The sequence below is a fragment of the Halichoeres trimaculatus genome, unplaced genomic scaffold (assembly GCF_033239565.1).
Source record: "Halichoeres trimaculatus isolate MK-OKI-2021-1 unplaced genomic scaffold, fHalTri1.1 fHalTri1_scaffold_1, whole genome shotgun sequence".
Classification (NCBI taxonomy): Eukaryota; Metazoa; Chordata; class Actinopteri; order Labriformes; family Labridae; genus Halichoeres; species Halichoeres trimaculatus.
In genome coordinates, this window is record NW_027437179.1 from 19,803,271 (window position 1) to 19,830,223 (window position 26,953).

Genomic DNA, 26,953 nt, shown 5'->3' on the forward strand with positions numbered 1-26,953 from the left:
ATTTCCATTTAGTGTTGCATTAATTTTTCACCAAGATCTTGCATTGATGATGGTAGAGTCTGACTGCTGTACAGCCTTCTCCAGCACATCCCAAAGATTCTCAATGAGGTTAAGGTCTGGGCTCTGTGGTGGCCAATCATGTGTGAAAATTATGTCTAATGCTCCCTGAACCACTCTTTCACAATTTGAGCTGATGAATCCTGGCATTGTCATCTTGGAATATGGCTCTGCCATCAGGGAAGAAAAAATCTATTGATGGAGTAACCTGGTCATTCAGTATATTCAGATAGTCAGCTGACCTCATTCTTTGAGCACGGACTGTTGCTGAACCTAGACCTGACCAACTGCACCAACCCCAGATCATAGACTGCCCCCACAGGCTTGGATAGTAGGCACTAGGCATGATGGGTGATCACTTCATCTGCCTCTCTTCTTACCCTGATGACCCATCACTCTGGAACAGGGTCAATCTGGACTCATCAGACCACATGACCTTCTTCCATTACTCCAGAGTCCAATCTTAATGCGTCCTAGCAAACTGAAGCATTTTTTTCCAGTTAGCCTCACTGATTGCTGACTGATAGTGGTGAGACTCTACCATCATCAATGAAAGATCTTGGTGAAACATGAATGCAACACTGGATGGAAATAAATCTTGTGACATTGCAGAAGCTTATCTAAACAATGCCACAGCAAATGTGTGCTGTAAACAAAGCTAAACGCGGTCCAACGACATATTAGAGTATGTGACCTTTTTTCTTTTTTTTTTTGGCCGGACAGTGTAGTGAAGCCTCGTCCCTCCGTGGATGTGAGCACGCTGAACCATTTAACTAAAAAATCGACTTTTGTCTTTGTTGCATTCATTATAGGCTGTGGCTCTATTTTCAGTTTATTTTAACATTCAAACTGCAGAAAAACAGTTCATGCATGTGAATGTGTTAATCTGACTCTCTTGTTTGTGACTCCATCCTCCAGGTTTGGGACCAGTCTTCTGTTTGAGAGCCAGCGGAGTCTCGTTGCAGAAAACATGGAAAAGGGAAAAGGCAGAGCAGAAAATCCAGTGAGAATGTCTCCAACTCATGACAAAACACTGCCACACATCATGTTTTGTCGGACATCTAAACTGACAAACCCACAGAGGAAACAACTGTAGCAGTCACAAGAGAGAAATAAATTGATTTCACTGAAGTCAGGTTATTTTTCTCAACTAATAAACCCAAGTCAATACAAACAAAATGCCATGTTTATTAAATGTCTGAGCTGGGATTTTGCTATGTGCTTGTGGACATAGAAGGGATCGATCAATTATTTTCTTTAAAAAAAAATCACAGTATTAGATCTGAAATCTGAGCTTTAGGCTGTCCTCTGTGGGTTTTGCTAGTTTGAAGATAACTCCAGATAGTAGTGACCATTATAGAAAAGCACAGCCGTAGCAATTTCACCGTACAGGTCAATGCTTAAGTATTTACAAAGTTAGCCACAAGTGAAAATGGCAGAGGTTCACTTAAAATAGTATTCATACAGCTGGCTGCTTCACGCTCCGTCCTCAGTAGCTTCAGATCAAGGCAGGAGAGGTCTACACATTTTAAAGCATTTCTGGCTCCAGCCCTGTGCCGATGTGTCATCACACAATCATTACCAGCTGATTACAATCATCCTCTGCTGATCCCAGTCTGCTCTCACTTAAGGTGACCGCACCTGGATGGAGCACAACAGATTAAAAAGATATAAACACACAAAGCACTCTCTGCCCCATAGAACCACACATCCAATGATTGTCTGCACTTGGATAGGCAGACACTAAAAAACTGCACTACCCACAATCCTCAGCAGGAGTTTCTAATCCTTCAGAGCGTTATCTGACTGTAAATAGACGAGACATAATTTTATATATATTAAGAAGGAATTTCAAGGCTGGATAAGCCGTGTCTATTTTTGTTAAAGAAAAAAGTGATTACGTGTCCTCTTGAATGTCCAATGAATATTCTTTTAACATGTCCAAACATTCTTTATCAAGTGAGTGATTGTATCTGGATCCAACTTGTGTATGCACTTCCATTTGTCAAAGGCAAAAACCTAAGTGCTGGAGTTTATGACAGGAGAAAAAAAAAAGATCATGTTTGAAGCTTACACATAGTACTTGAGCATTTCTTTTTGTACCATGTCCCTTATATTGTATATAATCCAAAATTGTGCAAGGTGAAGATAAAAATAATCTTTGTTTTTATTCCTGATTCGTAAATGGCATGGATATGTATATCTGAAATGAAATGGAGTGTTGTATTCTGCTTCAGCCTCATTGGGGTTATATTTTTATTCCACTGTTTAACAGCCAAGCACGTGAATAACGTATCCTTTGTTTTAACCATTACACAGTTGCACAGTAAGTTCATATGATTATAACTACACTCTTTCTTTTACCAAAGCACTCTTGGCATGTTAAACAATCGACCCAACCTAGAACACACTAATCTGTCCAAATATAGCTCGACTTTCACAATCAACACGTCATAATCCTATTTATGGAACTATAAGATTGAAGTGGATTTAGATCATATTTTACACCAAACAGAGATGAGAAGCCACACTTTAACATGCCCAGTGTGCCTTTAAACAGAAGAACTCTCAATGCAAGCTTTCTGTTCCACTTTCTTGATGAACCCTCATTCTTTATCTTCCTGAATGTATTGAAGCCCAGAAGATACAACAGATTTACATTGGTCAACAAAAAGCATGCAGTGCTACAGATTGCACAAGTTGCCCACTAGTATTTAAAAGTTTCTTTGCAGGAGCAGTTTCCATCAGTTCAATTTATTTTTCTATCCTTTTAAACTTCTGTTTCTTCTCATTTGATCCTGAATCATAATGCTGTAACGCTGGATATATTGATGTCTGCTAACAAATGTTTTATTAGCGTTCCCTGTAGAGATTTTGTCACAGAATATTAAATATTATAACCATTGTCATTCACTTCTCCTCCTTCTGTTTGCTTGTGATGTTACTTTTAAATTATTTGGTGATTATCAGTTGCTAAACAAAGATGGATATGGTCAGATTTAAAGCTTTTTCCCGGTGCGTTCCTCCTCGCTGCTCACTCTTGAGGCCATTTCTGACCATTTGTCCATGTCCATTGTGTTTGAGGCTGTTAGTCTATTTTTAGGCGTCTGATCCCTGGGCTGAGCCGATGCGACGATGGCCTGCCATTCCTGTCACGGTAGCTGCAGCAGGCTGGGAGGAGCTGAAGGAGAAGAGTTTTCAACAATAGCCTCTGCTCTGTTCGGTCAACAATAACTTCTAAATGTAACCTCCTTGTTCACATGACGGCGCTGTGAGATGACACCGCTGACATCTGCTGTTCGTTCATCAACTGTATTTTATTTGTCAGTGAGTGAAGAGAAGCTTTCAGTGCCTCTCTTTATATAGACCACCCACCCATCCTGGTCTCACCTCCTAACCCCGGCTCATTGGGCTCATTTTCACAGACTGTCACTTTTCTTGACCTGATGATATAGGATGACTTGTTAATGGAACAGGGACATGGCACATTGTAAGGACACGTTCACTGTCAGCACAGTTACACTTGAGTATGTCGCACCTTCTGCTGTTGACACCGAGCTTAGTTTCACAAGCGCTTAAAAGCTCAACACCACTGAATCGACCTCCTACGGTGCACCTCCTTCCTCAGCCTGTATCCTCTTTTTGATCCTATTTAATTCTCATTTTTTTCTCACTTATTTTCAATTAGAGAGTTATCATTATGCTGTGTTGATAAGTGGAAGTACACAGATACACAGCGGCAGCAATGGCAGAGGAGAAGTCAAAAAAGGTGAAGGTGTTTCCAGCCTGTAGTTTAATGGTGTAAATGTAAGAAAGTGTATTACCTCAAACAAGTTAATAAGGTCACACTGATCGTGTAATAGTGTAAACTTAACAGGCTGTGCTATACTATACTGTGATCTTGCAGGGGAAAGGAAAGCTGGCGCCAATCATGAGGAAGCATGTGAGAAATGTGACTCAGGCTGGTGGTAACACAGTCCTGACAGGTCAATAAATATACCTCAACGGGCTGCTGATTTCCTTCACTTTCTCATCATCTCTCATCTTGAATGAGGATACAAGACTTGATGCACAAGAGGTGATTGAAAAAAGTACAATGGGAACTGAAAATAGTCCCAGGATTTTGACGCAGAGGGTTTAGTGTTTCAAAACTACTTGCATTTGAACTTGATACAAAGAAAGAAAGAAAAATAAGGTAACATAAACTTATTAAGTTCTGAACAAAATCCTGAATGTGCTCTTTCTTTATACAGAATTTATTTATTAATCTGACACAGTTTTCCCATTGTTTACATTAAATGTACTGCTTCAAAGAGGCTGCACTTGTTCTTAAAGTTTAGACTGTATTTATCCCCCAAAAATGGCACTGCTTCATTTAATCTTAATCCAATACTATAAAGTTGAGGTTATGGACTTCCCTAAATAAATAAATAAATGACAAAATTTCCTTATGTGTCTTAACAGATTTTGTAATGGTCTTAGGACCTCATTCAAATGTGTTGGATATTTTATCAAACACAAGGGTGTTTAGGCCCAAATATGTAAACAATAAACATACAGTCGACTTTTATTTCTTGCATTTGTAAAATCACTTTCCTAGAGTTTTCCTTGTGGTAGTTTTTAGAGTGTTTTTTACCGTGGTCTGTGGACAGAGGGCAGTTTAAAGGGATTAAGAGCTTTAACCTTCAGCCTGCTCTTGATATTCTAAACCAGTTATTCCAATCTCTTTGCCCCACGTCGATCATGACAACACAGGACTACTGGCTACTACTGAGGGGTGTGTGTGCATTTGTGTGTGTGTTTTGTGAGCGTGTCACACACTGTGTTGTATAGAGCATCATTTACCTGTCACTTCCTAAAGAGGACATAGTTTATAAATATCATCCAGTGGATCTGAGGGATGGGGCTACAAAAGGATACCCACAATCTCCCCATTGTTCACTGGCATCATTGTTGGTCTGAACCTCCAGCTGCTCAGCCATGGTAAGTCACTGTTTGTGCAAAGATGGATGTTAGAGAACTTTTAAACAAAGGTTATACAGCTGTGTATATTCGTATAACTTGAATATAAAGATAATTACCATGTCTTGACAAAGATTCAATATTTTGTTTTTAAATTTATTTTTACAATTGAAACATTCTATGCACAGGTTCAATTAAATGCTTCCTTAGTCAGCCAACTACAGTTTTTTTTAGATCATCTATGCATATTAATTAATAGATGTTAACATTTTACTCTTGGTAAACCATCAATCTTTTATTTAAAGTTATGAACATGGAGATTAACTTAAACTTGCATGCTGTTTCTGTTTCCTCTTGCTTCCTGTCTTCTTGCCAAAGGCCCCAAAGAAAGCCAAGAAGAGGACGGCAGAGGGAGCCAACTCCAACGTCTTCTCCATGTTTGAGCAGGCTCAAATCCAGGAGTTTAAAGAGGTACTCAGATTATAATTTCTCTCATTCAAATTTGGCTCAGAATGACTGATAAATTGTGTGAATGGGGTGCAAGGATGTGGATATCAGCTCATAACACAGAGTCTTTCTGTCTCTTAAAGACACACACAGAAGTCTCTGTCCCTCTGCGGGTTCCTTTGTCTTTCCATTTCCATTGTTCATGGTCAGAGTATGCCCACCTGTCTTTTTTCCTGCTCATGGATTGGCAGCAGTGAGGCTTGTGGTATGCTGGTATGACAGTCAGTAGTGCCCAGACATCCAGACTGTGTCAGCAGTGATTAGGCTGCAGATAAACTGCTGGACATGCCCTGGATGCCGGGATAAACCCAGAGGGCTTGCAGGTTATAAATACTTATCTGTGTTCACCTATAAAGAAGGAGCCCAAAGTATTTAAGAGGAGAAAGAGAAAACTGTGTGAAAGTGATAATACTCTACCGCTATGTCAATTTTTGATAACTCTTTGCTTTGTTGTTAGGCCTTCACTATCATGGACCAGAACAGAGATGGCTTCATTGACAAGAATGATCTGAGGGACACTTTTGCTGCTTTAGGTATGTTCAGGTGATATACATTGGTTATGTTTTTGGTGCCTTTCTTCCATTCATGACTAATGTTCTTCCCACAGGACGCCTGAATGTGAAACAAGAGGAGATTGATGAGATGCTCAAAGAGGCCCCTGGCCCAATCAACTTCACCGTCTTCCTCACCATGTTTGGTGAGAAGCTGAAAGGTAAGACAGCACATGTAACAGTATATGAAGTAATCATTGGACTCTATGTGGGGAACTGTATGTTCTGATTTAATGTATCCAGGTGCTGATCCAGAGGAGACGATCCTCAACGCGTTTAAAGTCTTTGACCCTGAAGGGAAAGGTGTGCTAAGGAAGGACTAGTAAGTGACTCAGCACATTGTGCTCATCACACTACCTCTGTTTGCAGTATGCAAATTAACTTCAGGGAGCTATCACTCAGAGCTCATTATCCAGCCTTTCTGCTTCATTCACCCCGTGCAACTCCTCAGTAACCACCAGGTCACTTTGGCCTGTGCATTTTCTTCAGGTGTAAACAGGCCTCATCCTCTCATGAAGTGTTTCTTCTTTTTTCCCTGTTTAGTGTGACACAGATGCTCACAACACAAGCAGACCGATTCTCCCCTGAAGAGGTACAATTTAGTCCTTTTACACTAATTATCATTATTATGTGTGATTTGCTTTCTGTGCATGTGGAGCGGATTCAAATGCCAAATCAGATTAACACCATCATGACAATTATCAACTTCAAAACCAATTTAACTATGAAAAAAACTTCCTCGCTGAGTCATCAGCCCAACTTTTTGTGCTTAGTGAGATGTTTTTTTGTTTTTGATGTTTTTGATGTTTTTTGGTGATGCAGAGGATGTTTTCTGTCTCCTGATCAGATGGAGCAGATGTTCACTGCCTTCCCTCCAGATGTGGCAGGAAACCTGGACTACAAGAACTTGGTTCACATCATTACCCATGGAGAGGAAAAGGATCAGGAGTAAACCTTCTGCACTACATGTTCATTAAATAAAAACACCTGTCCATTTCCTGTAGATGAAACAAAAGGATATCTAATATCCTTTAGTTTTCTCTTTTAGGCCTGAAAAAAGACACCAGAGCACTGACAGCATCAATGAAATTAACTGTTCTGCTCCTTTTTTGCATTATTCAAAGTCATTTCCCACATTCACCAAGACTGACTAAATTATTATGCTCATCATTTTGTAAATTCAAAACCATTGTCCTTTAAAGTCATAGAATCTATCCATTTTTCAGGTTTGTGGATGTTCGTCTAATAAAAGTTTGCAAAAACAGGAACAAGCCTGCCCTTTGTTTTTAATTATTCCAACTGTTTATGAAGAAAATCCCAAGAATGAGCAGTCAAAGAAGTCCAGTGAGTGGTGCTCATGTGTTTGATGGATTATCAGATTACTGCTGAAGCATGTAGTTGTGCGCTGTGAGTCCATGTTGGGTAGTGAATGTTTGTGTTTGAGGACTGTAGATGAGCAGTTGGTGTCCCTCTGAAATCCTCAGGGGAATCCTTCAAAGCACATGTGTGCCATTGTCTGTCTCTGGATGCATGTGCACTCAGATACACAATGAGGATGAGAGTGTGCACGTTAAAATGTTTGGCTACTGAAACAGAGGACGCCAGAAAGACAAAGCCTTGGTCTTATTTTAGTGCTGTGATGATGCGATGGGAGTGATGCTATGCTGTGATATTTGGGTGTCAGGCATACAGCAGGATGCCACCAAAGGATCTTTCACAACCTCACCTATCCAACTTTCTAGACCTTGGCAGGGTTATGTGGGTGTGGGTGAGGTGGCTTTTTTTAATCTGGGACTATAACACTGTCATCTGGAGGGCACATGTAGTGTTGAGGGATAATTGTTTGGATTAATACAATATGTTTCTGGTTTTAACAAAGAAAGAAGGGAACTCCAATAAATGGTCATTTGTCTCTTTATGAGCAGTGAATCGTTTTTGACAACCTGAAAGGGATTCACTGGGATTCGCAGACTGTAATTTAAAAAATTGAATGCTAAATGATTTCTTTGCATGATTCTTATTCTAATGTTGCAAAAACAATAAAAACCAAGGTTTTTAAATTGATGCTTGCTCTTTTTTTCTTGACTATAAAACTTATACTCTGAGGGGAGTTTAGACAGGGACAAGATAAGCGTACGGCCTTTCTTTGTATTTTTCTGTTTGATCAATTTGACAGTGAGGAAAAGTCTTTGAATCAAAAGAACAGGAGGGAATCCTCCAAATGTGTCCTTTGAATACTGCGATAGTAACTTTAAAATGGATTTTTATCTTTTCCTCTGTTTCATACACAAAGAAGTACAAAATGGCTTTGATTAAACCCCATAAATACATGTATTTCTCATTGCTATACTTAATGTGATTTTCAGTAAAATGTTTTTAATTCACCTCTCATATGCCCTTCTGTCTCCTCTTCTCTGAAGCTATCTCCTCATTTTCTTTAGAAAAATAACAGACAAATTTGAACACCAACAAACACATTTCAAAAGTTGAACCAATGACTTTAAATCACAGGAATTTATGCAGAAGACTTGATAAACAGATGTGAGTTTATTGAGTTCATCTCATCATGGCCACATACAAATATTCTAAGTTACGTATCCTTCTATATTACTCCTAATGTCCCACACAACCAAAGTTTAATGAGCACAGATGGGCAGTCAGTGCCAGTGCATCACCTGGGTTTTCAAGTGGGCTCCTTCCCTTTTCAGCAACAAACTTCCTGTTCTCCTCCATCCTCCTGTGTCTTCATCAACAGTGACATTAAACTGAGAACTTAGGTGTCCAGGTTTACACAGTATGAATGATGGAAAAACAGGGTTGGTTGTCACACTTTTTACTCTAGTGTGAATTTCTCATCATCCAAACGTCTTTCAATAGTCATTCCCACATCAAAGTGAAGCTTTAGGTGTTGGTTTGAAATGTGTGTCCCTCTCATTTTCCAACACATTGCATGAGTAATTCGCCATCAAAAACACTCTGACACTTTATGACAACCAACCCCGTCAGAGGAATGTTTGTCACACACAAAGGGTTATTTGTAACAATGTTGTTTTATTGTGAAAAATCTTTTTTAAAAGGCAGTAAGGCAGAACTCAGTTTGAAAGTTTAATTGCAATGACATTGCGCCCTCTGGTGCTGACATATAATAAATGTGACAACCAATCCCACTTTCCCCCAATATAAAATAATACTAACATGTCATTTATTTTCCTTTTTTCCCTTAAGACATTTCACATTTACCTTTTAACCCCTGAGCTCCAATGCCTCGCTCATCTGCATTTTCCATCTACTTCACTTGAATAATAGTTAGAAAAAAAAACGAGGATGATATTTTATGGACTGATCTTCATTTTCTCCGGAGTGTATTCAAACCTGCAGCAGTGTCACATTTCCATACAAGCAATTTAGAAAAGTATGTGTTAATTAAGTGAGATTGGTCAGTAAACACATGTTGAAAACTGCAACTGAGGCCAAACTAATCCATCTTATACTGAAACTTGTTTTTAGCCAAAGTAAAAAAAACAACAACCCAGCTGTAGTAAAGTCACCCTGATGGTTTTTAAGTGAGCTCCCCCTGGTGGCCGTTTAGAAAATAAGATGGAAACAGGAAACAGGAATCTTAAATGTTGAAAGAATTGCACAATGATAACTACATGGCAATTTCAAGTTTAGTTACAGAGTAAAAAACACCTTAATCACAAATCAATCTTATATATCACAATGCATCGGTAGCATAACCTCAATATATTGACAGAAAAAAAACAACATTGCAAAAGAATCATAAAGTCACTGTAATCCCAATGACAGAGTAAGTCACTGTGGGGATATGATGGGAACATTACACCAATCATTAATCTGAGAAAGCATTTTCCACTGTGCTGAAGCTGCATTTAACTCCCATAGAGGGGTTTTTATTGAGATTTAACACAGCTCTAAGTGGCTTTTAGTCATTATCCACCATTGAGAAAAGACGATGAATTTTCAGCAAGGAAAGAGGATTTATGCTCAGCATGTGTCTAATGCTTTGGCCCATAGAAATCTCTCACTTCAGGTACTTAAAGTGGTCAAATCAGACAGGATGGCTACAGTGTGGTTGTTAAGCTGGTAAAAAAAAAAAAATCTTATATATTCTCTGGTAGTTTTCAGCATGATGTTGCCTTAAGGGTTAAATATGAACTGTTATCTGCAGATTTTAACCAACTATTTAAACTCCCATTACACCCCACTGTCTTCTTACAACTGCAGAGTGTCCTGCATCCAGGAATGAAGAATCTTGGAGAGATTTACAATAATAAAAGCCTGCCAGGTTGACTCTCCACGTCCTGCTCCTGTATAAAAATAAGACCCCTGCCCTACAGCCACTCCTCCAGCATCCTTACTTTGCTTAAGTACATCCACCCACTTAGCACTATCCTCCATCAACAGCCAGTGGAAGTTTAAACTGCTTTAGCCTCCTCCAGCTACTCTGAAAGTAGAAACTTTGCAACTTAGTTGTACTTGTTGCAATGACAAATAAAGTTCTAGTCTATTCTAGTCTCCTCAATAAAGATGATGATGATGATGATGAAGATGATGATGATATTCTATTCTCTAGCTACTCTGAAAGTGCACCTAGATTTCTTCCTAAATATATTTGTTGACTTTCATGGCCTGTTTCTCTTTCACCTTCAATCTCATACTTCTGTATTCAGGAATTGTTGTCATTCAATCATTTGAGATCTTTCTATTCTGCCTCTCTTGAAAATATGCATGTGATCAAAATTAGAAATAATAATTAAATGTAACACCAAACAATACAATATAAACACTTTGGGGAGACAGTAGACAGCATAAGGGTTAAGAAAAGATTGGTAATCAACTGAGTATGCAAGATTTGAATATGAAATCACAATAAAGAAATCTGACAATCTGGGCTGATTTCATAAAAGTGGAAGCTTTAAAGTGTTGATGAAAATATGTTTATACTGCTGCAGATCATTTGAATACTATATTTGATTGAAAATAGTACAAAGAGATCAAATCAAATTTTAAAACTGAAAAAATGCTCATTTTGTTTCTAAAGCCAGCAAGATTAAAAAAAAAAAAAAAAAAAAAAAAAACAGTGACAGGGGCACATTTACCATTGTGTAGCATCACCTTTTTAATAACAGTCTCAGTGTTTAGGGACTGGGATGACAAGTTATGGAGTTTTCGAAGTACAATGTGTTCTCATGGCAGCAAATCTAGTTTTAAAATGTGTATTGTTCAGCGTTAATTGTCTTTTCTCAGATGTGTAGGCTACCCATATCATGAAATAGGTTATATATAGTATATAATCTAATCTTGGTTGTGAAAAGAGCAACAAACTTTAGTAGGCCAATAGTTTTGAGGGGGTATTTTCAAATTTGATTTTTTTTTTTTAAATGCAACCTGTTGCAAATTTACATTTATTAATGTCAATGTAATTTTTTTTTAACCCCTCTAGTGTCTTGTGGTTCTTTTGATGACATTTTTACTTCCTCTGTTTTGCGTTATTATTTGTATGTTTATTTTATTTTATTTTATTTTATTTATTGTTTTATATGGATGTGACAGGACTGAAGAAACTTCAGGACAATAATTAAAGATTTTAACAGAGAAAAACATCCACGAATCTCGAAATTGATTTACTTATTGAACCATCTATTTCATTTAAGACGTTTTTGGATCAGTCAAGTTTTTTTCTGATGTAACTACCCCCTGGAAAGATAATGTATGTTTCTGGTAGAAAATCCCCAAAACTTGAATTTTATTTGGCAGGAAACGTCTTATTTAGTCTCTTCGGTGTCTTCAGTGCAGCTCTCTGTCGCTAGATGTCGCTGGTCTCTTTGTGTAGACGCTGGTGGGCTGGCAGGGGGCTGGATGTGGACTGTAGGAGACTCCAGGGGGGCAGTAGTAGGGTATGTGTGTGTTTGTGTTTGTGAGAGTGCTTGAGGCTCGTCGAGCAGCAGAGGAACTTGAAAACTTCACTGCATTCAGCGAGGACGACCTCAGACCAGAGATTTCAGCGATTAGTAGCTGACTCGGCTGCTTACCATCCAGCTGCGATCGACGGAGGAGGACCGGTCCCAATCCTCAGCGTTGGAACGATTTCCGGCCAACATGGATGATTTAGGTAAGTTCACGCGCCCTGAACGCAACACTTGCACTGCACGCGCATGTTAGGTGTTAGCACAAACACTTTCAGCTAGCGTTGTATCCACATTCAACTCAAAAGAAAGGTTTTGAAGGGAGGTTTTTGGCTGTACTTGTCGTATACATTGTAAACATGTCAAGGTAGGTTAAGTTATCCAGGTTCAGCTGAGCTCAGCGCGAGACAACATGCTCAGAAAGGCCCCTCGTGCTGGCATGAAGAAGCGATAAATAGCCTGACTGACGTGTTTCAGCTGCTGTATGTTCAATGAAACCGTATTTATTTAGGCTGCGTGAGCCTTCTGCTGCATTGCCACTGATAGTGGCTGAGTTATTCATCGCACAGTCCCCTAACATCTCTCAGTAAATCATGACAGACTGCTGCAAGGCTCCTTTAACTTTTCCTATGCTTCTATCCACCCAGGACAAATGTACTGGTTGACATTTGATGAAACAGTCCTCCTGTTGAGTGTCAGGCTCGTATTACTGCTGAAGTACTGTAGGTGGAATCATAACAGCTGGATATTCTGATAACAGAAATCAATACAGAGAGAGTGATTTCATTGATTGATCATAACCTTTCCAGCCTTTTCAAGATTTAATCTATTCCAGTGTAGAAATGGCAATGGTTTCAGTGGATTGATACTGCATCTGCTCACATTTATATTCTCAGTTGGTAAAAATGAGCTTAAGTCTGAATTATGGCATACCTGGAGACAGCAGAAAAAAGTAAAGCCTGAGGGAAGGTTTTGGCGATAGGGAGGGCTCAGCATAATGTACTCTGTGCACATAATCTGTCTCTCCAGATTTTCACCGTGACAGTTTCTTAGCTGTTATTGCACTGGAGTAAAATTCTTGCAATGAGCCTCACACTTTTTGTTTAGCCTGGCACCGCATAACATCGACATAATGAGACTGTTGCAAACCACAAGGGATCTTTCACAAGTTTATTTCAATGGTGAAGAATAATTTATACAGGCAACTCGGCAGACCCCCTTCAGTGTTGTAGGAGTGTGCCGCCAAATTAAAAACAGAAGGAACCCACCAGAGTAATGCAGCATGCATGGTGCCATCTGGATCAGAGGGTTTCTTGTGTTTAACTATACAAGCATTGACTCTGCAGTTTGTGATAACAAGACCCAAAGTTTTACCCTGACAACGGCAAGGTTAAGTTTAGCAGAACGACAGAGGGAGTCAGGTTCATGGGTTGCTTAAAAAGCATCTAAAATACATTCGTAAAGTCAAACATGATAAATGTCTTGCAAAAGCCATCCAAAAAAGCATTACCACCTTCTGTGAGCTGCAGGTGGACTTGCAATCAGAGATGCAGCTTTGTTGAAACATGTTGTTCCCATTCCAAGTTGTGTAATGTTGTTCAAACTCGCTTCTTGTAGAGATTTTTGTTCCAACTAGAGAATTTTTGGTGCTGCAATACATCTAGATGGGTCCAATATGGGTCAAAATCTGTTTCTGTGGTTGTTATCTTGGTGAGAGTGAGAGTGCAACAAGAGTATCAGTTATTCTATATCCAGTCAATATTTATGGATACCTTCTCATCTTACATGGGTGGAGGGCTCTCCTTAAAGTAGCTGCTTAAAAAAAGAGTGTTACACAACCCTGCAAAATTACTATGTCACAGGGTTGTAAATTCTGTCATCGTTTTAGCAGAGAGCTATAAAATGATGGCACACAAGCCTAGAGAAGTGTCGGATACACTTCTGTCCAATGATGTGTTATCTTTAAGGATGGTACATGGATTGAAGCTATACAGGGAAATCTTTCTTCAGTAAGTTCACAAAGTTGGAAGTTTTTAACTTTCCAACTTTTTAATAAAGCACTGGATCCAAAGAAGCACCTTTTTAAGCCTTGAAGCGAAGCAGGCATGTATTTATAGCTGCAGAGTCCTGCTTTTCATGCACGACCAGTGAGACCTAGAAACCCCTCAACCAACCAGCTCACATCTCTCTTTGCCCATTAAACCAACTTTTGCTGTTCTTTTTGAACACTTTTCCACTCTTTAATTGCTCGTACAGCCGTGAGATGAAAGCAGCAGTATGTTTCCTTATAGCATCTCTCCTGTCATCCAGTATTTGGACACACTCACTTTTCTATATCCTCACATTCCCCCGGCACCAGGCGTGGGAGGTGAGTGAGCGCTGCTCACAGTCAGGGCGTTGGAGTGGATCAGACCCACATGCAGGGGTTGGGTCACAGCCAAAATTTGTCCTCTTTAAACACTGCACTGCACTGCCCCACCCTCCCTCCTTCTCTCCCTGTCTCTCCCCACTCCTCACCATTCCTGTGGTGAACCACTCAGGAAGCTGCAGGCTGCAATCTATTGGCAGTTAAGGCTGAAGAGCAGATTAGCCTGTTGGAGGATTTTGATTGAGGAGGATGTGATTGCATGATTCCAGCTGCTTGATCTTTATCAGCTCTTTTACTTATCTTTTTATTAAAGTTAGTTGTGAAACCTGGAGTTCCTTTCTCGTGTTGTGTCAGACCTGGGTTTATATTCTTCTTCTGTATACGCGATCTTTGCAGTTTTGATGCTGTGGCATGTTCTGAGGCAAACTTTCATTGACCTCCCCTCCCCAGCTATCAGCTCTGCCAAGCGTTGCTCCGTGCTTCACCGCTCTGGGCCTGCACCAACAAGACATGAATGTCAAATAGCCTCCAAAGTTAACTTCCTTTTACTGACTTTGAGCTGCTCTACCTTACAGCATTTCCCCTTTCATGTCTGCAAACCCAGTAACTGCTGTTTCCTTGTCTCTGGTTTGTTTTACTGTTGCTTTAGTACCATCATTTGAAGCGAAGTGACTCCCCTGAGCCCCGTCAGAACAGCAGCTGCAGCGGATTGTCACTCAGAAAGTGGGTGTGGGTGAAGTAGTTCTTCACCAACTCAAAATGAGATCTGATGTAGCCTAGATTCTCAACTGAGTCTAAATTTAGATCTGTTCATTGTTGATACACCAAAAGAAACATCAGACAGCTCACGTGTGGCATTTCTTCCACACACTCTGTTAAAGACTTAAAAACCACCACTCAGGCACAAATGACATCATGTCACACCCTGTCTGAATAATATCCTCATTTTTCTTGTGCCTTGCAACACAGCTGTATCAGTCAGGGCTGTTTGTAGCTGAGCTTCTATTGTCATTTGAATTAAAATCTACTCATGTGTCTCTGATGCTACAGTTTCCACCATTGTGTGAATAGATTTTTTCTTCCTTTGAAATCACAACTTTGATTCAAAGTTTATCAGTAGAAGTAAAAATGACTTATATTACACGTGTTAATATGCACAAAAATGAATACTGTTCCATGTGATCTCCCAGAGAGCAAGACTCTAATTTAATCATATGATAATATCGTAGGAAACAAGCTTATTCTCTGCCTCTGCCAGATGAAGAGATTGCAGAACTGTTCCAGTGACATACTAACAGGAGGAGTAACTATCAACAGTCTTAACACAAAAAACAGGCAGGAAGAATTCCAAAGAAGTAGTGTAAAAATATCAATACCAGAATCAGGATAAACACTGGTATCAGAATTAGACATGAGTGAAATTATTTTTTCTTGTCCTCGGCTGTGAACATGCTTTATTCCTGTTAAAAAAACAGTATTTTATCATGGGCTTCACAGGGTCTCCTTGACTTTTGAAGTGTGCCTCAAGTGGAGACAATAGGAACTGTTTTTTTTTTTTTGGTGTTTAAATTTTAACACCAGAGGCAGCTGTTTGAAAATATCATGTAAGCCGAGTTTAAACATCCACAATGGCTCAATGCTATAGTGGCTGACTAGTCATGAGAACTGCATACCTCGGTGTCTATAGCCGCATGTCCACTAAGCAGTCCGGTTTAATTCAGTGCTGTTTGGCACGGTTTGGTACAGTTAAGCCTGATCCTGTTTGTGTTTCCACAGCGAACTGTGCCCTCTCGTGGTAGGCGGCATGTAAGCCGTATGCCAAAAGCCCCAGCTGTTAAACAATAGTATGACGCCGTAGCAGCGCAACACAGTGTACCCTGCTAACAAATCCAATTTAGAAGAAAAACGCGACACAGTAAACAAAGAGCATAGATGGAAAACATGCAGCATTTTGTCCTCTCTGTGATTGGCATGTAGCTCTTTGATACAAAGTGTAATCAAGCTTTGTTTCAGAGAAGTCTGTGTGCCGCCAGGAGAAATGCAGCCGCTGTCAGGGTAAGTGACGATTCTTTTGTCCAATCAACAGTCTGTAGTGTTGTAGCTCCACCTTCCGAGAGTAGATCCGTTTAGTCTGGCACCCATACGAAAGGGTCCCAAAAAGTGTGACGGCTCGTCACAGTTATTTGGGGATCTGTCCCTAGATAAGTCAGTGGAAACACCACAAAATGCGTGCCGTACCGAGACGAACTGAACCGGTCTGCTTGGTGGAAACGCGGCTGAGTCCATATCGACTCCTCTGTCAGAAGAGTTGATAAGAATGGCCAACTCTTTGGTTATAAATTGTCACTTCCTAAAAATTGCAAGCATTTTTAATTTTTTTTCCACAAAACACAGAAGAACTAAGCCATATGTAGCAAAGAGTTGATTGAGGTAAAAAAAACAAAACAAAACAAAAAAAACAATTTTTCTGTCTCATCCTAAATTTTGACTCTCAGAGAGGGATGCAGAGACCTGAGGCAGAGGGAATGCTGTTGATTTGACTCCACAATTTGTAAACAAGCTATAGGATTTAGGTTTTAGTCTTTAGAGGTGCCGATGACTGAATTGTGTTTCCTTCCAAGCTAGCAGCTTCCTGCTGCTGCATAAACAGCAAAAAGGCCTGAGAGTCACATCAATTTTTTGGAAGCTTCTGTGAAGAGCTTTAGTCACATTTCTGTTCATGGTTTTCAGCTGTAGTGTCAAGGGATGGTTACCTTTCACATTTGAAACAATGCGCTACCGGTGTCCGGTACCTGCCAATTGGTATCTGTACTCAACGGTACCAATTTTCAGTACTTTTTTGTGTTTATGTGGTTAAAAAATATCAATTTGCTAATAATAGAATCTCTTTTTTCAATTGAACATGTTTATTTCTTTATATACAACCTTGCAATGCTGTGTTCATGTCCAGTGTGGAAAATCACTTACTCTTCCACTCCCTCACAGTCACAAGGATGTGTTTAGGTGCCTAAACATGGTACCTTTCAATTTTACATGAATTGGTACCCAGTACTTTTGACATAATTCGGTTGGTACCTATGAAAGTACCGAATTCAGTACCCATCCCTAGTTGAGTCTCTGCTGTGTTTTAACTGCAAACATATCACTCACTGTGAAAACTGTCAACCATGTTTGTTTGGTCTTCATTCTGTAAATGGTTTCGGCAGACAGCTTATCTTTCAGTGATCAGTTCATAATAGCCTCGTCCATAATTATCTTGTTTTCAAGTCTCTTGTAGGTCATATGTGAGATAAGGTCCATTACAGCGCTAAAACTCCTTTCTGTATCAGTTTGTTGTTTAATTTGGTCTTGCAGTCTTGTATATCTTGAGCAGAAAAGAGTAAAAACCTTAGGTACAGATAAGAGAAGAGGTGGGTGTGACAGTAGTGCATTTTGGGAAGTGCTGTAACAGGCCTTGTTTAAATTTGACCCATTCTATGAAGACAAAGTAAGACAATTGTTGTTTTTGCCGCTCTTATGTCTCTTAATGTGTCACTTGTAATTCCCCCAACATTTATAGGAATGTGATGATGTCTCATTCACCAAGATACTATTCTGAGTGCAAAGTCTGCACAGATTTGGAAGTTTCTAATACCAAAAAATCCCTGACAGTGAACTTCCTCTTCAGTTGAGCTCAGACGCCTTGCACTTTGTCGTTACAAATTACATCTTCAGTAACCCCCAACTTAATGCAGCAAGGGGGCAAGCCTGCACTGGATGATAAGCCTCTTGTGTGTGACACATGCATATAAATCACACACACACACACACACACACACACACACACACACACACACACACACACACACACACAATCAATGGAGCATCTTAAGGCTTGAGAGAATCCCTTATATCTCCCTCAGCGTTTGTCCATCTGTTTGACTTTAGAATGAAAATGCTGCAAGGCTTTGAGACATATGGTGTATGCACATACACACAGAAACACACACATGCGTTTGGGCAGACAAAGCACTCACACAAGCTCTTGATGGCAGTCTGCTGGTGTGGACAGACAGCTCTGAAGGGGAAGCTGACTAAGCAGCGACAGCTCTACACTCAGCCAACCGTCATGTCATCTCTCATGGGCCCAGCGCAGCATAACAACAGCTTGCAGGGTCAATATGCGAACAGCTACTGTAGGTTTTTGGAAGTGGTGTTTATGTGGGGAAGACGTTAAAGATGAAGAACATATTTAGGCATGTTAGAGGTTCAAGCAGACCAGGGTTGTGGTTAAATGTAGCATAGCTTTAATTATAGAGTGTCATAGAGGACAGTGAAAACCGCATACTTACAGAGCTCAATAAGCCCTTTATATTTGCTCAGTCTCATCCAGTATGACACATGTTTCAGGACAGGAAGTCCCCTTAGTGACCTCTTTGTTGTAGTGGGAGTTAAATGAATTCTTTGCTGCTAACCCGGCAGAATAGCCTTGTGTAGGCTACAGACATCACGTTAGTCATGATGCCTCAGCCTCTCCTATTCTGGATAACTTCTGTAAATCAACCAGAGGGACAGATTTGTCTCTCTTCAACCTCAGTCTCTGTTGTGGTTCCTCTTATTTTCTACTTTTTTTTATTATGTTCTCCAAACACATGCCTAAAGCTGTTATCAGCCTGCCCTGAAGAGTTGAGCTCCCCGCTGACTTTGAAAGATTATCACCCTGACACTGACAGTGACTGACAGCAGGGTAGACGTGATCCACAGATTCAATCTGTAGTAGGAAAACAGCTGGTGTAACAGTGTTGCAAAGAAGAAAATGCCACGGTGATTGCCAAATCTGGTCACTGTCACAAACAAGATTCACGAAGAATTTCAAAAGAAAGCTTCATCCTAATATTAGGGATGCACGATATTATCGGCACGATATCGGTATCGGCTGATAAAAGCTTAAAAACACGTTTATCGGTATCGGCAGATATGAAAATTTCTGCCGATAGTCACAGCCGATGAGGTGCTATTCAGTTAGGATTATTATTATTTTCCATCTGAAAAATAAGCTCCTTAAATAAAATGTAGCACTTCATTTATTTGCACTGCAGAGCTCTGTGTCTGTCACCAGGTTGTTACAGTAGCTCTAAAATAATCAAATGCAACTTGGTTATGTTTAAAAATGCATTGTACATTTAAAGTTCACGTAATCTTAAGAAATAATTTTTCTGTATTTCAATACTGAATGTCTTGAGTTTGAAAAAATAATACATTTCTTATTAATGGTAAAATCAAATGTTTTTGTCTTGTTTTATGTGTGTTTCTTAAACAAATAAGACCGTCACAATAAGAGTAACATATAAATGCTAGTACAGGATAGACTTAGCTTTCTTTACAGTGAAAAAAAACATACTTATGATTATCGGTATCGGCCAAAAGGGGTTTCGATATATCGGCATATCGGATATCGGCAAAAATCCAATATCGTGCATTCCTACCTAATATGTTGGCATTTTGTATTCATTTGCAATGTGAGCTTATTAGTCACGTTAAATTGAACACTTAAAGTCAGATACCTTTCAAATACACCTTCAGCTTTTTGCCAGCTTCCCTCTAATTGACTCCTGAATGTCATTTATCTCACAAGTTGTGTGGTCAGGCTGGCTGCAGGCTTAGATAACACATCAATGCTTTATTAGGAAATGAGACTGTGCCCAGCAGGTTTCCTCTGGCCTCAGTGCGGCTTTCGTAGCCTGAAAAACACTGCTGGTACTGCCCTATTTGGGCTACAAAGCCACAACAATGAAGGCCTTTGATGAATTTGGAAGTCAGAGGGGGTGGAGGACAAGTGAGTGTGTGCATGTAAGCCAATCTTAGCCTGATATGGGTGTTTGTGTGTGTGTGTGTGTGTGTGTGTGTGTGTGTGTGTGTGTGTGTGTGTGTGTGTGTGTGTGTGTGTGTGTGTGTGTGTGTGTGTGTGTGTGTGTGTGTGTGTGTGTGTGTGTGTGTGTGTGTGTGTGTGTTTCAGATGAAAATACTCAGATTTTTGGCATCAGCATCTGGGTTTTTTTAATAGGGAGCGTTCAGAAAGCCTGATCTAGACCTTACTCAAGTTAATGACAGCATCAGTGATGCTCTGATCAGGTTTATAGGGGTGTAGACTTTACAAGAGTTTATACAAATACTCAAATCCATGCAGGTTTTGGCACCTGTACCAAGCTTACTGTTGTTTAGTGGAGTGATCTGCTCTGGGTACCTCACAATCACTCCTTTCCATCCTCTTCCCTCAGTCGTTGTTGTGCCGGAGGGAAGACAAAGAGCAGCTTGTTTCTGGTGCTGTGACCTACTTCAACCCAGGAAAGACAGAACCAGACATGACTGATCATGTGAAGATTCTCTGACAGACGATCTATGTGTTTATGTATACATCTATACATCAAGTCATTTTGAGTTAGAGCAGATGAGATTTTCAGTAGCTTTTTTAATTTGAAGAAAAGGTTGGCTCTGTTGAAAGCAGGAGATAAAACATCTCTGATGTGATTTATTGGATCAAAAGAATCCCAAAATTAATAGTTCCCATAAATTGTAGAATGACCCTCTGGTTAATAAATTCAGCAAATCATATTTTATAGGGTTTTTTTTGTTCTTGTAAATGGAGATTATATAAATATCATCAGTGCTATTGGTCAAAGGGCTTTCTCAAAAGTATGTTAATAGATTATAACAGTGACAGCCCATAGTGGCACATAGACAGATAGTTCAGTTTAATTAACAGTTATCCCACAATTTTCATTTAATTTCTTTCTTCTTCTTTTTTTTCAGATTTTGGCTTTTTTTGTACCTTTATGTGAAGATATTAGGACTTTTAACAGAGCTGGAAACTGGGACAGAGTGTTGGGTAATGGCATGTGGGAAGGGGGTCTCAAGCTGGAAATGTACCCGGACAACCTGCTGTATTTGCGTGCCCTTATCTCGCAGTTTTTAAGTATTTTGAAAAAAGTGGACTGTAAGTTAGCTATTTTTGAGCTTTTCTATTTTTCAAATCCAAATTTCAACAAGTGAAATGAGGTTGCTGTTTATTTCTACAGTTGATTGCAATTGATCAGATTTTCACCATTTCGGTGCATCAGTTTGGCCTAGGTGGTGCACCTGATGGGTTTAGACCAATCAGATCAATCAAATCAAACCTATAAAAAAATAAATCAATAAATAACTCCAAAGATCCCATTGTTTTGCAATTTTAAAGCAGTATTTATGTCCATTTTGAAAGTGTAAAGAAACTCTTTCTGGTGTCTTAATTTGGGAACTGGATGAAAGAATTTAAATGTAATTTTGGGGTTTTAACTTCTGAATCATGAAGCCGCCGGGCCTGCTACACCAGCGTGGTCTGAAATTATGACTTGAAGGCAGCAGAAAGCCCTCAAAATTCTTGTTCTGTGAAACACCATAGATTTTTTTTGTTGAGTATTGCTTTTAGACTGAGGAATATGCAGGAGTGCATGTTCAAAACACTCACCCACTATAAATCTAGAGATCTGTGGTGATCCCCCATTCCAAAACAAAGCACTTCTAGCTTTTGCGATGTGGTTGCCCGCTGATTTTAGTTTGATCGACTGTACCTGCTCAGGTGTTTGCTTAAGCTCAGATCTTAGATTAAACTTTTGGGATATCTAAAGTAAGGCTGGACAATTAATTGGATTTTAATCGTGATTTCAATTTTGCCATCTGACAATCATAAAAACAATATAATCGAAGAAAAACAATTAATATGCCACACAGTGTAGATGTATGCAAGTTCCTGTGCTTCATAGCTCTTCTGTGTTCCATGTGCAGCCACAGCCAGTGTGTGTGACTTATGTGTATCAATAATACTGTATGTGCCACTTGCTGGTTCTTTAAAGTTGTGTTTAAATCAGTACTGAAGTTTTTGAATAAATGAATAATTGTGTATATTAATTGTGATTTCAATATCACTTAAAATAATCGGGATTCTTATTTTTACCATAATTGCCCAGCCCTAATCTAAAGTATGTTTGACACAAAGTGCATTTCCCTTTTGACTTGTCTTCTGAGAATTATGTCAAAGTGGAAAGTACCATTCAGAAGTGCAAGGGTGGTGGTTTTTCTGTCAGCACAGCAGCAGTGGAAAGATGTTCAGCAGCTCAACTGTGCAAATAGCTTCACACCATGGTCCTGTCTCACCTTGGGAAAGTTATATCATGCATTTCCACCAGGCACCTTTGCACTTTTCCTTACTGAGACGTGCAGTCATCCACTAATTTATCAGAAATATAGCTAGACAAGAATACACAGCTTTACACAATGACCATAAACAAAGATAAAGTAGGTGCACACCTGAAGCTGACATTTTTTCAGGATTCCTGTGGGATACCTGCAACTTTACCATTAATCACATGACATGGATGGTACATGATAAAAAGTTAACAGCAACAGATGGGAATGGGAACCAATCAGGAAGATAAAATGTGTGACATACACCGCCATTTTGTAGTTTATTTCCAATAAGCCTAGGCTGTAACGCAAGTGAAAAGAACTACACTTCCCAGTAGCCAACAGTGCTCCCAACTGTTGTCTTATATCTTTCGAAATAAAGCTGCATAACACCAAGTAACATAAAAATGTATGGGTAGAAAATCAAATCATATCTAATGTATTGCGTTAAAATCAACAGAGAGGGAAAAAAATGGGAAAGATACAGGAGTGGGAGTCATTCTGCACGGGAACGGGATGGGAGTGGGTGTCCTTCTACCAGAAGTGGGATGGGACAGGATTTTTACTCTGGGCCCAGGACAGATTTTTTTTTGTGGGAGTGGGACGGGACAGGAGTAAAAATTCACTCCTGTGTCACTCTCTAGTCCACACGAATGAGAGTAGGTGAAACTGGGTTTCCTGTGTAATTAACATTTTACAAAGCAGTAATTAAAGAGCATCTGGTGACTAAATGAGATTCATTATGAAAGAAGCTTTTCTTTTGATTGTAAGCAATGCAAAAATCAGTAACGTCATGTTCAAGTATAGTTTTCTTTGTTCTTTCCCAAAATAAGACAAAGAAGTTACAGTTTACACCGTCTTTTAAAGAAGCACCTTCAGCACTGCGGTGCTTTTACCACGGAGCATTCACACAGATGCTCAAAATAACCACAGGGGTACTGAGTAAACCACAGGAAAGCTTTTGCGCCCACAAACTACCTCTGTGTTCATCTGTACGCCTGCCACTGAGGGGGTGGGTGGAGGACGGAAAAACAAGGGTGTTTTATCTTCTGACTGCGGTTTTATTTTAGCCACAGATATGCTTGAATCACTTTTTTCCATCAGTTCTTGGAGCAATATGTAGAGACTGATACATAATTTAAACATCCAAAAATCCTTTGATTGATGATTTTACTCAAATGGAGTGACTTAATTTGGTGGGTTTTATCATCATATGAGCAGTTGGTTTGAAAAATAATACAACTCACAAGCAATCCCACAGTGTTTAAAAAAAGACGTGGAGAAAAGGGCATATTTAATAATGCAAGAGTTCCAGTGTGATAATGGTGAGACAAAAAAACTATTGCTCGGAGTGATCAGAGCTTTAATTTGTAGATTGTTTCTCTGGAGCTGCTCTGAGGGCTAAACGAGTAAACAAGAAACATAATGAAAGCTGTTGATGCTTAATATTATTTCTCTGTCTTCAGCAATATGAGAGTTTGTATTCATAATGCTCTCTCTTTAGATTTTCTGTTTGTTTCGCCCAAGTTGCCAAAGTCACATTCATACATGATCGCTAAAGAGTAGCCTATAAAAACTCCCTCTATTTACTCCCATCCTGACCCTCTTCATCATCCTCGCACTCCTCAGAAAAGATACTGATTTGACTTTATCCAAACCTGTGAGTGGACCCCTGTTTAACACTTTGTGTGCTGCAGCTTTCCTCCACTCATTTGATGACGTCACACACAGCAGCTTGCTGCAAAGAAAGCTGAATAGGTGTTACTCTGTGGGTGTGAGTAAACAGAGACGAAGTGTGAAGGGTCTGGCTGTTGCTGTATTTAGTCACCACTTCTGTGTGGTAGGTGCAGCCAGCCTCAACAGGCTTTCTTTAGCCAAATAAATGTTTTAATTGTGTTGTTGTTGTTTTTGAAAGCTTGAGCTGTTTTTCTTCCAAGTTTATTAAAATCAAATAGTGAGATATCTTGCAAACAGCAGCCTAAGAGGCACATTTGGATTAACTTGGATAGTTGGGTTTCTCAAACAATGAGCTAAAGAGTTACTGGCCTTAAGTGCTGTTGTTTGTCTCTCCCATCCACTAAGTGAAATATCCATCTCTCTCTTCAGCTGCTTAATGCTCCTCTCTGTTTATTAGCTTCATGCTTACTTGCTGTCTTTCCATCATTTGCTGGCACTATATGATTATCTCGTCTCTTTTTTACGCTGAAGCAGATGCTGGAAACTGAGGTCTCCTAATATGACACATTAAATGATACAGAGAAAGCTCTTGTTCTCTGAAGCTGACATGTTTTTGTTGTTGCTGTTGTGGTATATCTGGAGCTGAGAAAGAGTTTCCTTTGTGTTTTTCTTGTTAAATTTTACACTCTTTGGTGTCATTTTTCTTGTCATGTTCATGCAACCAAAGGAACAATACAGTTATATTCTCACATAGGCCTGGGACAATAGTCAATATATTAGGGATCGTGCTGATACCAGCCTTTTTTCAAGGTATCAGTGAAGGCTGCAGATACCAGCAGCAGATACTCTAGGCAAGAAAATCTTTTGTCACACAAGTCCACCTCACCACTAGTTGCTGCTAATTGCTGCGGTTTAACACCACGGCAAATGTGCACCAGGTCCTGTTCAGACAACATAAATGAACCAGGGAGAGTTAACTGTTAAACTGTTTTATTTTGCACTTAAGTTTACTTTAAAAAATACTTACACTCTGGCAGTTGTTTGTTTTATTGTGCACTTGTAATATTTATTTAGTCATTCATTTTCTGAACTGCTTATCCTGTTCAGGATCACAGGTGGCTGGAGCCTCTTCAAGCTGTTATTGGGCGAGAGTCGGGGTACACCCTAGACTGGTCGCCAGCCAATCTCAGGGCTGACACAGACAGACAACCATTCACTCACACACTCACACCTAGGGACAATCTATAGTGATCAATTAACCTGGTGAGCATGTTTTTGGACTGTGGGAGGAGCCGAAGTACCTGGAGAGAACCCAGGCATGCACAGGGATAACATGCAAACTCTACACAGAAAGGCCCACCTGCAAAGTTGGGAATCGAACCGGTGACCTTCTTGCTGAAAGGCTGCAGCACTAACTATTGTGCCACCATGCAGCCTACTCGTAATATTATTTTTTTTTATTTTTATGAAAAAATTCTAAACTCAGAGAGAGTTTGTGTTTTATTTGGACTTAAAGTGATACTCCGGGATGGAACAAGTTGGGTCCTATCACAAGGTTTAGGGCAGAAATTACCCCTACAGCAGTTTACTTGACCAAAAACACAAATAAACGGACTCCCACCGAAAAAATCTGATATCGGTCTGTATTCATGCTTTATTTAGAGAACTTTCAGCGCATTACTTTCACACAAAAACACCGCTAAATAAGGCTCTAGCTCTCATCGTGTCGTAAAACGGCGCTACCTCCGCTGCAGAGCCACAGCTGGCTACCAGGCACTCGCCGCTTAGTGTATCAGTCCGCGCGCAGCATGCCAGATATAAACAAACGCAGGTAGTCTGCCAGGACGAAGAGACGAGACTAGTCACTGATGAGAACTAGAGCCTTATTTAGCGGTGTTTTTGTGTGAAAGTAACGGGCTGAAAATTCTCTAAATAAAGCATGAATGCAGACCGATATCAGATTTTTTCGGAGGGAGTCTGTTTATTTGTGTTTTTGGTCAAGTAAAATATGGCTTCGTCTGAGTGCAGAGGAAACCATCAGAGGAGCAGGGAGGGGGTGTTTGGTGTGTGCGCCCTGGGCTTCTGCTGCACAAAAACACTGCTGTAGGGGTAATTTTTGCCCTAAACCTTGTGATAGGACCCAACTTGTTCCATCCCGGAGTGTCACTTTAATGGCAGAGTGACTGTGTTGTCTTTGATCAAAATGATGTGTCACTGTTAATGGAAATTTTATGTATCATAAGTACTAGTAGTATCGATACTCAGTATTGGTGAGTACTTGTATCGGTCTGCATAAAAAGTGGTTTTGAACATCCCTACAATAAATCAATTAATCATAAATGAAATATACTCGATAATTTTGCTGGCCTCAATATATCGCCATTGTGTGTTTGTCTTCCTAGTCTGTCTCCTCCAATCAGGCTGGATGTCAAAAGGGTTCACTCTGGGCATCGCTCTCAGCACCTGGGCGCATTTGGTCCGTAGCAGAATGAAGGGGGGGGGGCCGCTAGCATCAGGCTAGCGTAAACACACAGTGCAACAAGTGAGCCTCGTGAGCTCGTCAGGGGCAGCGCAGGTTACCGTAGTAGAAATTAGTAGGAAAAAGAGATGATTGTAAAGTGAAATGTCCCAGTGTAGAAATATTTCAGCTTCAAACGGAATGAGCGAGATGAGGCCATCAACACGGACGAGCCAGTGTGCAGCAA

At 39.9% G+C, this 26,953-nt stretch overlaps 3 protein-coding genes across 7 annotated transcripts in view; all 3 read left to right on the forward strand.

Moving 5' to 3' along the window:
* cita (citron rho-interacting serine/threonine kinase a) overlaps window positions 1-2,966 on the forward strand; it is a 40,733-nt gene extending 37,767 nt beyond the window's left edge. For all 5 annotated transcript variants that reach the window (XM_074666706.1, XM_074666713.1, XM_074666697.1 and 2 more), the window contains one exon: window positions 976-2,966. In XM_074666706.1, coding sequence (XP_074522807.1) covers window positions 976-999 — 24 coding nt within the window. In that variant the 3' untranslated portion in view covers window positions 1,000-2,966. The remainder of the gene's footprint in view (window positions 1-975) is intronic.
* A 2,405-nt stretch (window positions 2,967-5,371) lies between these two features.
* Window positions 5,372-7,240, forward strand: myl2a (myosin, light chain 2a, regulatory, cardiac, slow). Its single transcript, XM_074670591.1, has 6 exons — window positions 5,372-5,490; window positions 5,984-6,059; window positions 6,134-6,238; window positions 6,321-6,399; window positions 6,621-6,669; window positions 6,925-7,240. The coding sequence occupies exons 1-6, from the start codon at window positions 5,455-5,457 to the stop codon at window positions 7,027-7,029; spliced, it is 450 nt and encodes a 149-aa protein (XP_074526692.1). The 5' UTR covers window positions 5,372-5,454; the 3' UTR covers window positions 7,030-7,240.
* Window positions 7,241-11,932: 4,692 nt separating this feature from the next.
* pxna (paxillin a) overlaps window positions 11,933-26,953 on the forward strand; it is a 34,516-nt gene continuing 19,495 nt past the window's right edge. The window contains exon 1 of the mRNA XM_074674626.1: window positions 11,933-12,210. Within this exon, the coding sequence (XP_074530727.1) occupies window positions 12,198-12,210 (13 nt within the window). The 5' untranslated portion in view covers window positions 11,933-12,197. The remainder of the gene's footprint in view (window positions 12,211-26,953) is intronic.